General features: G+C 44.0%; 1 protein-coding gene across 2 annotated transcripts in view; it reads right to left on the bottom strand.

The window, feature by feature from the left end:
• The window catches only part of FRZB (frizzled related protein), a 32,134-nt gene extending 14,675 nt beyond the window's left edge, over positions 1-17,459 (bottom strand). Inside the window, exons 1-2 of one of the 2 annotated variants that reach the window (XM_030581068.1) lie at positions 16,535-17,457; positions 1,719-1,766 (exon numbers count right to left, since the gene is read on the bottom strand). In XM_030581068.1, the coding sequence (XP_030436928.1) occupies positions 1,719-1,766; positions 16,535-16,994 (508 nt within the window). In that variant the 5' untranslated portion in view covers positions 16,995-17,457. Of the gene's footprint in view, positions 1-1,718; positions 1,767-16,534 lie in introns of both variants that reach the window. The other variant, XM_030581069.1, reaches the window with a different exon arrangement.
• Between the last annotated feature and the right edge of the window lie 847 nt (positions 17,460-18,306).

The raw sequence follows: 18,306 nt of genomic DNA, 5'->3' as shown, positions 1-18,306 counted from the left end.
CCTGCTTATAAGCACCTCTTACAAAAATGCAGTTAGTAACTTAAATGTGGGTTTAGCTGCCTAACTTTAGATGCCCGAGTCTGAACCTTTTGGCCGTTGTGATTTGACCAGCAGCCAACAAGAAGTTATTGGCAAAAATAGTAATAGAATCCAGGAGCTCTGACTGTCACTCCCTAGCTTTAATTCTCAGGCAATACTTCCATATCAGATCTATCCATATGGGGCAATTCAATTTTTGTTTTCCTTGTATTACCTAAGAATGGTGGTCAACTTAAAGGGATTAAATCAGTTCTGACACAAAAACAAGACAATGGGAGGCTCAGTGGAGTGAAAATTCATGGATTCATAGTGTGAAATCCTGATACTATTAAAGTCGTTGGGAGTTTTTCTCTTGACTTCAGTGGGGTCAGTATTTCACCCATAAGTTTTAAGGCCAGAAGGGACCATTATGATCAGCTCATCTGACCTACAGAGTAATGTCAAAAATGGTGGTTGCTAGTAGATTTAATTAAACTTAATAGAAGAAAATTACACAGAAAAATTATTTGCAGTGATTTGTAATGTATTTTGCTGTAAAGTAAAACAAAACAAATTTTCCTTTCCTTTCTTAACAAAGCCCAAACAGGCTACTAAAGATTAACCCCATTTGACTGAAATTAATAAATCAATTAATAAAATAAGATGCATTAAAACAACAAGAACAAGAACTTTTTAGATCTTTGCTACAACTCTAGAAATTTCTGAAGCAAAGAACAAAATTAAAGTTTACAATATTTACAGGTCAGAAGGGATCATCATGATCATCTAGTCTGACCTCCACGTACCCGTGACTAATTCAAATTACAAGTTACTCAGGTATATGCTTTATATACTGTACAAGAAAAATTCTACCACTTCGCTCTACAGTTTCAAGGTCTGAAAAGCGAAACTGCTGGCATTTCAGCAGAGTGCTATATACACTGGGCCTGATTCACTACTGTTTCACTCCAGTAAATTAATAGCAGTCCTCCAACATAAAACTGGACACAGTAGTGAATTGGACCCTATATCATACAAAGAAACATCAGAGTAATTTGTAAGGAATCTGATTCACTAGAGATCTGCATGCTGAACAATGCACACTGGGTCTAACATATGTGGCACTGTTGATTTTTCTTTCCAATGCCAAAATGTGAAGAGAAGTGTTGTCCATTGCATTAGCATGCTGTAATGTAATATGTCATTCACCTGTTCAAGACAATGATTCGAAGTAACAAACGTACTTCTGCACACTGAATTTCCAGCTTGTGTGAAAAAATAATTAGTAGGAAGATGACTTCCAGAGTTGCAGGATCTGAGCAGCAAACCAAATCATATTTCTATAGTATGGAATGACACAATGAAAGTGGAAAGCACAGTAAGGGCTCAGTCCTAATACAGACAAGACCTCCCCTGAAATCAGTAAAGTCCTTTTGACCTAAAGGAAGTTTTGCCTGGATAAAAGCATCAGAATCAGCCCCTAGAAAAGTACTCAAAGTGAAATTCACCACCTAAATCCAACTTTCATCCACCTTGAATGTCTTATTGCACATGTAACTCTCATAGCAAACATTCAGTGTACAAAAAAATTGAGACAACACAACAATATATGCATCATTAAATACTGGTCTTATTTAAAAGTTAAAAGAATTTGAAAGAAGATAACTTATTAAAAAAGTTATATATAAAAATGTACTCACCATTGCCGGAGCCTCTACAGTTGCCATTATTAGAATCCATAGGGAAATCTGGTATGGATTCGTAAAATATGTAAAGAAATGTTAGTATTTTTAATATTGATTATTTCAATACAGCCACATTAAAATTGCTTAATTTTTCTCTAATATTTAGTATATTAAAATGTAAGACCCTATTAATGAAATAGAGGTTGCATCGTTTTAGAGTCCTCTCCTGTTCCTATTGAAGTCAGTCTGAATTTTGTCTTTTAGCAGGCATCTAATGTTACATGCTGAAGTGTCCTCTACATTATTTATAGTTCACAATAGAAACTGTCAAATTTCCATTGGTGACGGTGCACAGAGTAGCAGGATCTATACAAGAATGGAAATACGTGTCAATTCAGACATGAGTTTGGGGCAATTCTGAAATGTACATATACTGCTTCTCTACTCAGTTGGATGCCTGAGGACAATTCAACTTTGATTTCCTCAGTAACAAAAAACAAACCAACCACAATCCTGTCACTGAAGGGAAAGCCAAGATAAGCGTTTCAGTTTTCTCCCCTTAAAAATGTTCTGATTATTTTGTGAGAGAGATAAGGAATAGGGGGTAAGGGGGAGGTCATGATGCCCAATTTCCAAAGAACTGCATTTGGGGACATTCTAAATTGAGAATATGTGCCAAATTAATATTCTTATTTTCAAATCTATTATTTTTAAACACTACCAAAGTTTACATGATTTATATGCATGTCTTGTTAATAAAAATATATTAGCTGTTGCATATCATTCTCTACAAAGAAGAAAAACTGAAGGAATATATATATATACACATAGCAACAGACAGACACCCAATCTTGCAATTGGATCAATGTGGTTCTGCTTGCACGGAGCCCCATGGAAGTTGATGAGGCTCAGTATGGTGCAAGGGTCCCATTATGTGAATTCAACTGCAATATCAGGGCCATACGTTTTATTTACAAATGACATGTGCATGTTTGTGTGCACATGCGCATGTGCCTAAATATGGATTTAAGAGCCTAACTTTAGGCACCCATTTTAAAAAAAGTCTTGGATGTATCTATCTATCTATCTTATTTCCTTAACGTATATTTATACCTTGTACAGCATGCAATATACCTTATATAGATGGATAAAAGACATGTAGGATGAATGTAGATTTTCAAATATCACTGGTTTATTTCACTAAAATAGTAAACTTGGCAAACCTGAGACTTCAGCATCACATATCTGTATCAGCGTAGTATGCATAAGGGTAATGTCCTAGCATTCCAGGGCAGAATCCTCTTCTTAACAATGGCCAAAAACGGTTTGCCGCATACAGAAGTACTGACCCCTACATAATGCATTTAACTTTACAGTATTGCAATAGGGAAGAAATTTCTTCCTGATGTTAGCTTATTCTTCAACTACAACTTATGCTGGGAAGCACAGTACTTGTCATTTTTATGTTAACCAGTAACATTTCAGCTACTATTCTTATTCATCTTATCTGAGACTTTTCTTGAATCTTGCTAGGCTGTTCACTTCAAATAGCATCTAGAGGTGTAAACTCTACAGATTATACATGGCTTTTTAAAAAGTGTTTCCTATTATCCAATTTAATTGTGTTTTTAATTTTATGAAGTATTTCTTAACCTTTTATTATAGGACAGGATAAAAGGTATAATCCATATAGCCTTCTTCAAGTTTGTTATTTTCTTATATTGAGCTATCATATTTCCTCTTATTTTTCACCTTTCCAAACTCCAGTACATAGTCTGGGACCTAGCTCTGTTTTCTTATTCAGTACGTTGAATCGTGGCCTCTCTTTGACCTGTGGCAGTTGTTTCTGCCTCTCCTATTGTTACTACCAGTCTGATACTCCCCCCAGCAATTTCCATTACTAGAAGTCTTGTGAATTCTTAAAAAAGAAAAATCTACAAAATGCCCATAAACTGGATCTTTCTTACACATTCACAGCAGCCTGAACTATTGCTTACCCCTGTAACCTCTGTCGGTTTTTCCAGCCCTGCAGACTTGTCTGTTTCATAATGGGTAACAAGGGAACAGAAACAGACTCAAAAAGAGGGACGGAGAGAAGGAAAAGGAGAGAGACAGAATCTAGCCAGCAAAGAAAGTAAAAAAGAAACATCATGGGCAGCATTTTTCATATCTTCGTTCCCAAGGAGCGGGTATGGAAGAAAAAATAAGCAGCACTAAAATACACTCTCCAAAGAAAAGAAATGAAGATTTCCTTAAACCAACCAAAGCCCCAGCTCCAACGTCGCCTGAACGTTCGGGTGCTTGCATTTCACATTGAGATCTGCATCTGAATTTTTAGGTTGAGCCCATCTCCACATTAAAAACATTTTTTAGTATAGTGATCATGAGAAAGGCTTATATGCAGTGACACCTCTGGATTACAAACACTTCCACTTCCTTCAGTCTTTTTAAATGAACATGGAAGAACCCCTCTTAAAAGTTAAATTGCACTCAAAAAACAAATTCCAGAGAATTTTATTATTAATCATTTACACAGCACAGTAAATTCATATGACACTAGTTTAGATTCTGCCACTGGATCTGCTCTAGCACCCCCCTGCAGCTGAGCAAAGTGCCATTGACATCAGTGGTGTTATAAGTAGGATAAATTTCATAATGGGAATATTTTTCAATAGCTTTAGGACCAAATGCACAGCTGGGGTATATCAGTTTTGTTCCAATGTAGTTAGTAGAGCTACACCAGTTTACACAAGCTGAGAATCTGGCCTTATTATCCAGTAATATATAAAAAGCTTTGGGACTGAGAAACAGTTATGCATGATGTGTATAGCAATCCTAACACAAACCCCAAAACACACATAAATGAAAAATTAAGCCACCTAACACCTCCACCCACAGTACACCTTAGCATGATCACACCTTTCATACCCTGCCATCTCAACTCAGCTCCATTTTCAGCATGCTCTCATTTACCAGTTCATTTTTCTCCTCCCCCAGTGCTAGTAGTTATGGATGTTTGTTGTGCTGGCAGAGGTTAATTTGGGAAAGGGTTACGTGTAGAAAGGCAATTATAGGGGGTGATGTAAAAGTCTGGCAACCCTAATGGGCAGAGTTAAGATTGTAGTGTATGGTCTTACTATTACCACACACCGTAGATGTGTGTCTATGGGAGGAGGAGAAGAGGATATACAGTATATTATTAGGTGGCTTAACTTTTCATTTCCTTGTTTTGATGAGTTTGAGAGAGGCACGTCATGTGTGTAGCAACCTTAACTGCTTCACAAGGAAGATTTGTATGTATTCATCTCAATTTATTTCATGCTTATTTAGGGGTGGGCATTGGATAAGTGGGGGGATGACATGTGGGGCTTAAAGTACAGTGGGAGAACATTTGATCCCTTCTCTCTTGTAGAATACATTCTGACACAACAGTCTAGCTTCTCATAAAGAAGGCTTTATGTGCTCCCGGTCCTCATCCAATAGGTTTGCATGCAGCTCTCCCACCTCTCCGTCAACCAGTCACACTTGAAAATGCCCAGCACTTCCCCATGCCCAGTCAGTCAGACTTCTGTGCACCCAGCATTCCCTGTCAATCAAGCTTTAGTACACCCATCCCCAATAATCAGGTTTCTGTGTAACCTGACCCAATCTATTTAGTTTGCACCTAGCATCCATTAAGTTTACGTGCACTGTGCACAAACTTTTACTCATAATGCAAATAATGGTTTAAAACATTTGTTAAAAAGAACCAAAATAAACAAATAAAAACACTCTCCCTGTGGCCCTCAGGATCTACCTCTCTACCAAGTTCTGTCCAGACAATTGTGTACAGAAATTTCTGACAAGGAGAAACAGCAGGCCTGCCAAGGGAAAAATTTAGCACAAGCCCAAATTCAAAGGCTATTAACAAATTTGTTATGAAACACCAAACAAAAACTGCATCAAAAATTCAAAGGCCTAAAAATTAACTCTCTGTGAAATTTCACATCAATCTGCTATCAACTTTTAGAGAAAAACAAGAATTGATGCCCCATTAAGGCCATTTTAGAACACAAGCCAGTAGGCGCCTCCATAAGATAATATAGCAATAAACAGAACCATGTCTTGAAATAACATTTGATAGTAAATGATGATCATATGAGTTCCAAAGGAAAAGTGTAATCTCATTTATGTTCGAGATATGCAAAGCACAGACAAATCACAAATCTTCTCTGAACAAATGCAGACTCTTATCACTGCCAGAAACCGACAATGCTATGCTTTTAAAAACAATGGCCTTGTTATAAGGATCCCTGATCTTTCCTACAGCGCATTCCACCAAATCTATTTTCAGAGGAAAACTGTAAAAATAATTGGAAAAAAAGTATAACAAAATGCAACAATTCAAGGGCCAAAGAGTGGGAGGAAAGGTTTGAAAAGGGGAGACGGACAGAGGTGATTTGGTAGAAAACTTTGTTGTGAATAAACAACCTGTTATGGCTACAGGAAATCCAAGAATAATGTGATCCTGATTATTACTGCAATTAAAATGACATTGAGCAGCCTTACAGAAGCCATTTCAGGAACTCTGCTGGAAACAGCAAAGTCAAACTGAGGGGTTGTTGTCTGAGGACTTTCTTCAGTTCCTTTGAGAAGATGGGAACATTCCTCAGCACTGCTGACTAAGAAATCTTTCAATGTGAATTAATTTAGTTTTAATTATCTACTTCAGATATTTATTGTTCTTTAATGTATCTTCTTTAACTGCAAAATATTTGCATTGTACAAGTATTTTAGGATAGGGCATTATGTCATCTCTGAACTAAAAATGACAAAACAACTTTCAAGGTAACAGAAGATCTGTCCTTAGATTCACACAGTGAATCCTGACACCGGTATTCTGCTTAGATCTTCCACTGCATCAATGACAGCTTTGTGTGTTAAGATCCAACAGCAGTATCCAACAGCAGAATTTTGCATTTCATATGAAAATTAAAAATTTCTAGCTTTATTCACTTAAAATGATCACAGCCTGAGGTGGTACTTAACTCCACAAATCTTGACTTTGCACATAGATTATCAATACATACACCACAAAAACCATTTTTCCTACAGTTCATGCTATAGATATATTAAAGAGAGGCACTATACGGTCACCAGCAGCAACAATGTTAGTAAGGTTTAGAATTCTCTCTTCTTTAGCTCACAACTTTCTCAAAATGTCTCTTGTAAGGCTGGAAATACACATGTTCAGCTTACAAGTGAATATTTTTTCTGAAACTAAGAAAATGGTTTACTTGCATTTTTTATGCAGAGGACTAAAAAATGACAACTTTAAAATGACAAATCTGGCATGCACACAGTCTTCCCTTAGAAATGTGTGGTTTGTTACATGCAAATGACTGCCCTAACTTATACACTTGTACAATTTCACTGAAGTCCAAGGAGCTGTGCAAAGTATGTTCTGAGCTGTATTTGACCTTAAGTCTGGAAACAATTGGATTGGAAATAACAGAGCTAATAACATTTGCAAATAGTTATAATGAGCACGAACAGTTAATGCTTTTACTTATGTTTTAAGTGCTGCTAGTGCCAGGGTGGTGGAACAATTTTTGTAGTGGGGGTGCTGCTGCGGGAACCGTGGATGTGGTGTTTGTTGTTACTACTTCTAGCCAGGGGGTGCAGCAGCACCACTGCTGCTAGATACATATCATTGTGTGTTTACACATCTAGAGAGACAGAGAGGAGAGAAGGAAGACTTAACTGAAGCTAGTGTTTCTCCACCTAGCCAGTGAGACACAAAATATGTTTTACTCTGACCACAGAATCTCTAAAATAAAAAATAAAAAGGAGGAAGGGGAGGCACAATACAGCAAAGAATCTCAGACTTCCAATCAGGTGCCCCATAGTAAAGTGATCCTAGCATTTGTTTTACTTGCTTTACCTTCTGTGGTTGTGTTTCCTTCCCTCCTCCCCCCACCCAATCTCACCAAGGGCACCACACACCTTCAAGCCATGTTTTTATTTCCTTGTAATACTGGGTGTCCATTCTACATTGCTCCTCTTACAAGCTAAATGGACAAAGTTTTATCAGCTTGGGGAAGCCTTTCCTTTGATCTACTCTCTGGTCTACTCTCCTCTCCAAATGCAGAAATTCACATGTACCTTGACACTGCTCAGGAGTCCACTGATGTGATAGGCAATACATGGACCACCATTTAGGGGAATGGCTTCAGCTTCCATATGGAAACGAAGTAGAGTATCACTGGAGAATATGTTATGAATGCTACAAGAATGCTCCAATATAATTTAAGGACCTTGCCCCTTCATGATAGATGCAAGTAAAGCCAAGAATTAAATATATTATTTCTCTGAAATATTCAAAGCAATCAACCTATTCTCATCACATATAATCAAGGCAACTGTTTTGACTGAAGCATAATTCAAGACTCGGCAAAGAAAATATCCAGATCTACGAAGTTACACTTCCATGTCCTGCAGGTGCACCATGACACAGAATTTTTCTTTTTTAACAACTACGTTCCTGTCACTTCACATGAACATATCCCATTTTATAAATTGGACGTTTCCAGAGATAAATGTTCAGCTAGCCTAAACCAACTCTCTTATTTTGCAAGTGCCCCTTTCTATCTGCTGTTGTTTTATTGTTACTATTTGTTCAGAAAAGCATCCCTATTCGGGACTTCAGCACTGTCTTACATAGGGATAGATATAAGCACATCCTTAGGTATTTTCTTCAGTCAGGTCTTTAGCACTGACAGCATATTTGATGCTGCACTGTATACAAAAATAAAGACAATTCCTGCCTTCAAGCCGTTGGAATCTAAAAGCATGACACACAGGTGGCAGGTCACACTGAGTAACACTCACATCTTGCAGGCTTTGCAGAATAAGTGAGTTTTAAAAGGGACTTAAATGAACAGAGAGTGACTGTTTAGTAAACTGAAGTGAGACGAGCATTCGACTAGCAGGAAGTCAACGTGGAACAACACAGAGACAACAACGGGTGGAGGAAGCAAATGGGGTAACAAGACTGGCATGAATGGTTGAGCCACCTGTGCACACAATAGCAATTTAGCACATATAAAATGGTGTACCCCCACATCTGTGGGTAAAAATCGCTTACATGCGCAAAAGCTGGCGACAAAAATCAAAGGCCAGAGATGCAAATTTGGACCTTAGCACTCTCTGTTCCGACAACTGGAATGCAAACATGTTGAAAATATCATTTTCTTCTCCTTCCAGGATTGTCTTGATTTGGTTGATCCTGAAGACTAATCAAAGATATACAATTTCATACTGGCCTCCAGAGTCAGCTATAAACATTGATGTATTTAAAGTTACAGTATCTTCTAAATGCAGACTTGGAGACTCTCTTTTACAACAGTATAAAGGAATGGCACAAATTTAAGGGCCAAATTTTGGCTCATCTGCTCAGAGCTTACACAGAGCTTAGCCAGAGACCCTCTGCTCTGTGGCTGCCCATCTTGCTCCTTCCGTATGGAGAGTGGACTCCATCCTCTCCACTGACTCATAAGAACGGCCATACTGGGTCAGACCAAAGGTCCATCTAGCCCAGTATCCTGTCTTCTGATAGTGGCCAATACCGGCTGCTTCAGATGGAATGAATAGAACAGGAAATCATCACGTAATCCATCCGCCGTCGCGTAATCCCAGCTTCTGGCAAACAGAGGCTAGGGACACCATTGCTGCCCAACTCATATTCTCCCCAGATAATATCCCACGGTGTAGAGCGTAGTAAATAAGATCAGGATAGTGGTCTAGGATTTGAATCAAATCAAACTCATATGAGGTTTGCAGGGAGTAATATCAGAGGGGGTGGCGCCGCCTCCCCTGATATCCCCATTTAAGAGTGGATTCTCCCAGATGGGTGACTGCTGAGGAAACAGTGAGGGGGCTGAGTGATCCCCTTTCAGCCTCCTAATTCCATTTGTACAGGTGTGTTCTGCTCTGACTGGTCTGTTAAACCCTTGACTTACCTCTCTCCCTTCAGAAAAGGAGGCAATAGCTGTTAATGGCAGAGGATGGGAGTGGCACAGAGTAACTGAGATTCCCCTTCACAGCAGTCACAAGGCTGAGTGAATGGTACAGTAGTGGACATATCATTCCTTCCACAAGTAGGGGGCTTTGGAGTAACAGTAGAGAAAAGACACAGACAGCTCCTTCCAGGGCCGCCCAGAGGATTCAGGGGGCCTGGGGCAAAGTGGGGGAGCTGCAGTGCTTGTACTCACCCAGCGGCGGCGGCGGGGCCTTCAGTTGCTCCACATCTTCGGCAGCACTGAAGGGCCTCCGTCGCTGAAATGCTGCCGAAGACCTGGACTGCCACCGGGCCAGGGCTCATGGGTCCCCTGCGGGGCACGGGGAAAATTGCCCCACTTGCTCCCTCCCAGGCAGCCCTGGCTCCTTCCAGGGAAGTGGACTTTAAATCAGTCTGACATCATAGCCTGGATATGAAAGACAGAAGCCCTAAGCAGGGTCATGGTAGGAATCGCAACAGCCTCTCCCACGCAGCAACTAAGGATGGGCTTTTGGCTAGGGTGTTGCCCCAGCTCTCACCCAAGCTGGCCTCTTTATCTTTTGTACCCGTCACCGTCCAGTAGATTTCGTAGTTGGGTGTCTGGTTATATTTCAAGCTCTGGTAACACAGGCTCATGGGAACTCAAATGGACCAAAGGAGTTGGGCTTTGCCTTATGGGAGAACCCTGTACCGAGCAGGGAGCTAGACAAGATGATTTAATAGGGCTCTTTCAATCTTTAATTTTACAGTTCTCCTTAAAATGGCCACTAGAATGTGTTTACTGGAATGAAAAAATAGGTGGGAAAGACAGACCTGCCAGACCAGTGTTAAAGAAAAGCCTCTCTGTTCTTCACAGAGTGGAGAAATGATCAAATGACAGTTCACTCATGGAAAAATTTGGACCCTATTAGGGTGACAAGCTTAGAAAAGTCCCCAGTGATATACTACGTAAACGATACTGGCACAAGCCCAAGATGCTATGCCCATTTATGTAGTGGTCAGTTAGACCTGATTTATCTAACTTGTTAATTAGGGCCACTCCCCTGACCTTTTGGGACACAGACACTCACTGATTTACATACTTGACCACTGACGACATGTGCAACATAATCTCTGTGAGGAAGAATGTGCATTTTTCAGAATCTGTATCAAGATGCTGCACTTCATCAACTGTAGTTCAAACTATGCAAAAAAGTGCAGGTCTGGGAGAATGGAGCCCAGATTTAACTCTCTTCTGGTGAAGATGTTGGGTGCTAATTAGTGTGCACAGTTTTCCTGTACGTAAACTGCTTTGTATTATGCATTTTTCCTCCCTTTGTCCTATTATAATTATAAACCTGATGCAAGAACATCAGTCTCCTGAAAGCAAAGAATAAGAAATATTTTCTCAAGATAAACAGAAAACCAGTCCAGTTCTTTTACCCAGCCAGAGCCAGATGAAGAGTTCACCCTAGCAATCTAACAACTTGATCTGACTGCCAATCCACATGCACAAAAATGAGTAAAGAAACAAAATTTTATTTTAATTAAAAATACTATTTGCTATGTTGTGGATTAACTGGGAGAAACTCTGTGAACTGAGATTTTCTACAACGGGATAGAATATAAAGTTATTTCACACTGTGAGTCCATATACTGTAAATTGTTCACTAGGGAGGTGGTATGGTCTGGTGAGCAGAGAAAAGGAATTGGGCTCAGGGGCTCTATTCCTGACTCTACCACTAACTATGAGCTTGGTTATGTCATTTAACAACCCCATCCTTAATTTGCCCTTTTACAACAGAATGGACTGAATAATGCTTACCTTTGTCAGTCAAAGTTTAGAAAGAAATCTGTGATCCCTGGACAAAAGATGTGATAAAAGTGCAAAGAACTATTACTTTGTGGGTGATATTTTCATTTTGAATGATGAAAACCTTTTCAGTAAAAAATGTGAATTTACACATCCATTGACTGTGCATTTCACCAACAATATTAGCTGCAGAAAGTGCATTCTTAAGAGGAAAAAACTTAGGAGAAATGCCTTGTATACAAATCATTAACTAGTCTGTTCTTTGTATTAGTGATGTTTTCTACTGGGGTACAATCCTCTAATAGGATGATACCAGTTTTCTTCTGACCTTTTCTTAGATTAGAAATATTTCATTATATTTTTTAAAGGAGAGGATTTAGTATTCCTCAGAAGAATACCTTCAGTCCAATGGATAGTATGCTGGTTTAATTTTTAAATCCCAGAAATCAGAACATCATCAGGTTTCCAGACAGTGAAGTGTTCATGGATTTCACACTGGAATCATTCAAAGCGGTTATTGTGCTGCTGTGGTCCTCAGCAATAGGTAACTCGGGGGCAATTTTAGAGAAACCTCCTCCCTTCAGTTTTGAATGCCACTGCTTTCAAATATCTGTTGACTTGCCAAGCCTCATTCAGTTTGGATCCATTTTTTAAAGCAGTTTTGAAAGTATCTCAATGCTGCTAAGGAAAGAGTCTGTAAATATGCTTCAGAATGAGACATTCACAAACCTATTCCTAATTTTGGAATTCAAAACCAGCCTCAGTGAAATCCTCCTGCAGGTCTGCAGAGAATCAGCAACAACAGATCTATAGACAGACACGTGGAGTTAGAGGTGGGGTACAATTACAGAGGAAGGACAGGTTAGAAACGTATGAGGGAAAGGGTTAGTTATGGAAGTATAAGGAACAGAGTTAGCTTGAGGTATCGGTTAAGAGTTGTAGAGGGGGATCTCAGAGTTAGAAGGGGTGGAAATGGTAATTTGAAATGTTGAAGAGGAGTTAGATTGGTATGGAAATAAAAAAATATACGGGTAGGGGAAAGAAATGATGGAAGGGAAAGGTTAAATGGGCACACGAAGAGAAGCATGCAATGGAATAGGGTATAAGATGAGACTGGAAATGGAGAAAGCATTGGAGGAGGAATTATGGGGTTTGGTTTATATGGAGTGGAATGAAAGGTAAGGGTCAACAGAACGATGACAACAGTAATGAGTTACATACTGCACCTTTCATCCAAAGCACTTTGCTATGGATCAGAATCAGAGGTGACATCAATGGTGGTATAAGTGAATCAACAAATTGGTGTAAGCTGGTGTAACTTACACATCAAAGGGGCTGAAAGATGGGGCTGCCACAGAATGAGCAACTAACAGAAGAGTGTAAGTAGGTGTAAGATAAAGCACAGGTGCAAGCCTGCTCGATCTTAAAACTTCCTTTTCTCACTACACCATCCTCTTCTGCCAACTTTGGCATGTAAGTCAAACCACTTACCAATAGTTAACTTACACCATCACCTATGGTATCTCCAAGCGTGATCAGCGATATGTATTTCTCTCTGATGAGATGAACACTGAGATATTGATCATTTTGTAAATATGCAGGATTCTAGTGCCAGAGCCTTGACCAAATTCCAGTCCTAGCCAAATCCCCAAATTACATATTGCCTAATTTGGCTTATCTCAGCTCTTTCAATCGGAAATAAATGGGTTTCTTTCTCCATTGCTTGTCCTAGTACATTGTATTGCTGTGCAATGTTTAACAGGCTCCATGTTCCATCCCAGAGGCAGCAGCTCAGGGATGGCTGAAGTTGTATCTTTTTGTATTAAAAAAGCCAGCGCCCAGCCAATGAGAGCTTTGCAGTGTTCTGGCAGCACAAAGCAGTTGGAAAGCCAGCTTAACCAGCTATGTAGGGATTCTCCTGCAGTAAGAGGAACACCTAGATGGCAGTGAAACAACCACCAACACTACCTTTACAGCTCCAAGCATGGCCAATGAAAGGGAATGGGGCCAGAGAGCTGCTGTGCTCCAGAAGCCTCCAGTGATCTCCTGGGAGGCCACTACAGCCAGATACAACTTAGAGCATCTCTGAGGCTACTCTAATTTGAACTGGGGGCCAAACTGACCCTCATCTAACCCCAGGACCAGGAGACATACATGTTATCATGTAGCCATCTTTACCACACTCATCCTTCAGTTACATTGCCTGCAACCCTAATAGCTGAGGTTCTGGCCCAGTATCTATGCATGCCGTAAAACTAGTAATATTTATTATAAGTTTATCTTAAATATGCAACAATTATTTTCTGCCGCTCTTCCCCCAGCTGCTATTGCACATGTCCTTGTGCTACTGCTGGCACGGGAACAGGCAGGGGCAACTGCTTGTCCTACCTCGAGCCTCACTCCTCCTGGGGCCATCACAATCTCTCTCATGTTGACACCGCCACGGAAATAGAGGCACCGCCACCTTGCTCCCATCAGCACAACCTAGCTTGCAGCATGAAGTTCAACAAGCACACATGTGCAGCTACTCGTCTATGCAAAATAAAGCGAGTGCAGCCTATTCCGGAAGGACACATGGTTTTAGTGAGTGGAGGGCATGAGGAACTGTATACACAGTATTGGGTACATTTATAGTGTGGCAACAGCCCTACTATAGTACAGTTATATTTACAAAATACTAAAGCTGAGCTAAAATATGGGAAATTGTTTCCATTTTACAGGATTTCATTTTTTCAACAGTTTTTACAAAAAAATTAAGCTACTTTTTGAACAGAGAATGTTTCTGAATCTGTTGTTGAAAGTATTCATTTACCAAAGACCCATTTTTCAATAAACTAGAAATGCTGATTGTCCACAATGGCATTGATAAAAATTTTGACTGAAAAATGTCAATTAAAAAAAAAATCACAAGAAGTTAAAAATTTCAAAAAAGTAAGAATTTCTTATGGAATTTTTCAGTTTTGGAAAAAGGCCATTTCAACAACAAATGTCACTAAAAAATCTCAATCAGCTCCACACAAATGCTAAACAAGAGTAAAAAGTCAGAGGTAAACTATTTCACACAAAAGAGCATAAAGATACTATCAGAAGGGTGTAGAGTTGGATGGAGGTGAGGGTTAGATGAGAGGTAAGTTTAGCCTATGGTAGGAGACAACAGGAGTTGAGGGCAAGAGCTGGGTTTGGAAATGGGAGACAGGATCCGAGTGACAAGTTTAGAATTGGAGGAACAGGTGGCAGGGGAGGGTTATGTTCAACCACACATGGAAGGCTGAAAGAATTGGGTTTATTTAGTTTGGAAAAGAGAAGACTGAGAGGGGACATGATAGCAGTTTTCAGGTATCTAAAAGGGTGTCATCAGGAGGAGGAAAAAACTTGTTCACCTTAGCCACTAATGATAGAACAAGAAGCAATGGGCTTAAACTGCAGCAGGGGAGATTTAGGTTGGACATTAGGAAAAAGTTCCTAACTGTCAGGATAGTTAAACACTGGAATAAATTGCCTAGGGAGGTTGTGGAATCTCCATCTCTGGAGATATTTAAGAGTAGGTTAGATAAATGTCTATCAGGGATGGTCTAGACAGTATTTGGTCCTGCCATGAGGGCAGGGGACTGGACTCGATGACCTCTCGAGGTCCCTTCCAGTCCTAGAGTCTATGAGTCTATGGATGCAGTGTCCAGCCTGTTAGAAATAACATTACTGCAGGGCACTATTGTCCATTGTCTCTGCACCTTTATATGCAAGCATCACCTACCCACTCTCAGATGTCACCAGCATCCATGGAGTGAGATGGGAAGGCAAGGGGAGCAGAGGGGGAGAAGGGACTAGATAGGGGAAGGAGGGACAGAGATAGGTTTGGGAAGAGAGTGAGATGCTACAAAGGGAAGCGGAGAAAGGGAGGAGAGTGAGATTCAGGTGTAGGAAAAAGGTCAAAGGGGAGAAGAAGAGGGATAGCAGATGGAGCTGGCTGGGGGCCCATGAACCTAGGGTTGACTGAAGATTAGAGGTGATCTCCTTAACTATCAGCAAGGCATGAGGGCTGGGAGTTGGAACCAGAAGAGGATCACAAGCAGGGTGGGCTGGAGTTGACTGGGATCAGAAAGGATGAGAACCGGGGACTGGATTCACAGTGTGCTGGGCACATGCAGGGGGGGACAAAGAGGGTTCTGGGCTGGATTCACAGGGATGAGGGCATGGGGGGAGTGCAGAGACGGGTGCGGCAGGGCTCCCGGGGGTGCGAGCAGAGAAGGGAGCAGAGAGAAGTGCAGGATGGGCTCCTGGGGGTGATGGCAGAGAGGGGAACAGAGGGGGTGTGGGCTGGGCTCCTGGGGGAGATGGCAGAGCAGGAGCAGAGGGGGTGCGGGCTAGGCTCCCGGGGTGCCGCAGGGAGGGGAGCAGGGAGAGAGGCGGGCTGGGCTCCCGGGGTGCCGCAGGGAGGAGAGCAGGGAGAGAGTCGGGCTGGGCTCCCGGGGTGCCGCAGGGAGGGGAGCAGGGAGAGAGGCGGGCTGGGCTCCCGGGGCGCCGCAGGGAGGGGACCAGGGAGAGAGGCGGGCTGGGCTCCCGGGGCGCCGCAGGGAGGGGAGCAGGGAGAGAGGCGGGCTGGGCTCCCGGGGCGCCGCAGGGAGGGGAGCAGGGAGAGAGGCGGGCTGGGCTCCCGGGGCGCCGCAGGGAGGGGAGCAGGGAGAGAGGCGGGCTGGGCTCCCGGGGCGCCGCAGGGAGGGGAGCAGGGAGAGAGGCGGGCTGGGCTCCCGGGGCGCCGCAGGGAGGGGAGCAGGGAGAGAGGCGGGCTAGACTCCCCGGAGTGCCGGCGGGGCGGGGAGCAGAGGGCGGCCGGGCTGGGCTCCCCGGAGTGCCGGCGGGGCGGGGAGCAGAGGGCGGCCGGGCTGCGCTCCCGGGGTGCCAGCGGGGCGGGGAGCAGAGGGCGGCCGGGCTGCGCTCCCCGGAGTGCCGGCGGGGCGGGGAGCAGAGGGCGGCCGGGCTGCGCTCCCGGGGTGCTGCACTCACCGGCTCCCTCAGCGGTCACGATGGCCTCTGGGGAGATGCAGACGCCGCGGTCGTAGACTGGCAGCTCCTCGCAGGCCAGGCTCTCGGGCCAGGCGTGGCGGTACTTGATGAGGACGGGCTCGCAGCCGGCCCGGGCCCGCTCGCACACCGACTTGCAGGGCTTGATGGGCTCGTGCTGGAAGTCGATGGTGCAGATGGGCGCGTACATGGCGCAGAGGAAGAAGAGCAGGTCGGGGCTGCAGTGGGTGCCCAGCAGCCCCTCGAACTGCTCGATGGCCAGGATGGCGTTGGCCTGGGTGCTGTGGTGCAGGTGGTTGGGCATCTTGGTCATGTTCCAGGGCAGGGACTTGCACAGGGGGATGCGGACCGGCTCGCAGGCGGCGCCCTGGGCCCCGGGCACCCTGCTCAGCGAGAGCCCGGTCAGGGCCAGGAGGAGCGCGGCGGAGCCGCAGCACAACATGGTCCCGCCGGGCTCGGGGGTCGGGACCTCACACGCGCGCTCCCCGGACCTGGCGGAGTCGCCTCTTCGCTCCCTGCCCCTCGCCACAGCGGCTCCGGCTGCCCACCTGCCCCGGGCAGGCGCTAGGGGTCGCGGCGGGATCGGAGCAAGGCGCAGGGGTTGGGGGGGATCGAGGGGAGCTGCCTGGGTGCGCCCCGCTCCTGCCGGCGCCGAGCACGAGGGAGGGCCCGTGGGCGCAGCCCCGGCAAAGTTTGGCCAGGGCGGAGAAGCGCTTGGGACTCGCCGGGCCCCGCTCTGCAGGCTGGAGGGACGGGCCGGCTTTGCAATACGGGCTCCGTCTGAGCCCAGCTCCTTTTCCCTTTCCCACCTCCTGGCCAGAGAGCCCCAGCTCCTCCTCCTGGCCCTCCTTAACCCCGCTCCTCTGGGCGGCGGCGGAGAGGAGGGGGGCCGAGCTGACCTGAGGCTGCATTAACTTCCATCAGTATAAGACACCGCTTGTCCCGTCCCCGCACCCCCCGCCTCCTGTTTATCCCTTGGGAAGGTTGCGAGCTCTCAGTTTTCGCTGCAGCAAGGCAGAGGGGGGAAGCCAAATCAAGCTAGTTCTTGTAAAGCGACTGGAAAGTGCGGGCGCCGAGCCAACCCTGACAGAACCTCTTGAACCAGACCTGTAAGAGCTCACAGACCCACAAACTCTTAAATCCGAAAGGAGCAGCATGATCGTCTGACCTCGTGCACATTGCAGGCCTCAGAACCTCGCCCACCCGGACCCCTAGGCTCTGGCTGAGTTGCTGAAGTCCTGAGATCCTGGTTTCAAGCTTGCACGCTCCAGATCTAAACTTTAGAAACACACCTCTCCTCCCACCCTACAACGGAGGTAAAGAAGAGTCTCTTTCAGACACTCCACTGGACACAAGGAGGCGGGTTTTTCCTTCCCGAGTGTCTCTGTTCTGGTGTAAACAATCACGTCTGGGGCTTTCTTTTCAAACATAAGAGGTAGAGTTTCTGATCTGCCTTGCTGCACGGGAGCCGATACCTTTGTGAATTGCAGCCCTTGCCAGGAGGGCTGCATTCATTCTGTCACTGCCCACCCCTCTCCGGAGCCAGAGTCCTGCGGCAAACTTTCCCCACAGTAGCAGAACGTGGTTCTTTCTGTCCTTCAGTCCAGATGAAGTTAATCTAAAAGAGAAAATAGAAAGGCGATCCATCCCCTAGCAGCTTGCTCTCTCCAACTAATGTAACCTCCTGTTCAGGGCATAGTCTAAAATGACGTGACCTACAGAGGCACCTTCCCCTCTGCATTGGGGGGAGACAG

This window comes from Gopherus evgoodei, chromosome 11 (genome assembly GCF_007399415.2).
Source record: "Gopherus evgoodei ecotype Sinaloan lineage chromosome 11, rGopEvg1_v1.p, whole genome shotgun sequence".
Lineage (NCBI taxonomy): Eukaryota > Metazoa > Chordata > Testudines > Testudinidae > Gopherus > Gopherus evgoodei.
This window is presented reverse-complemented; position numbering and strand designations above follow the sequence as displayed.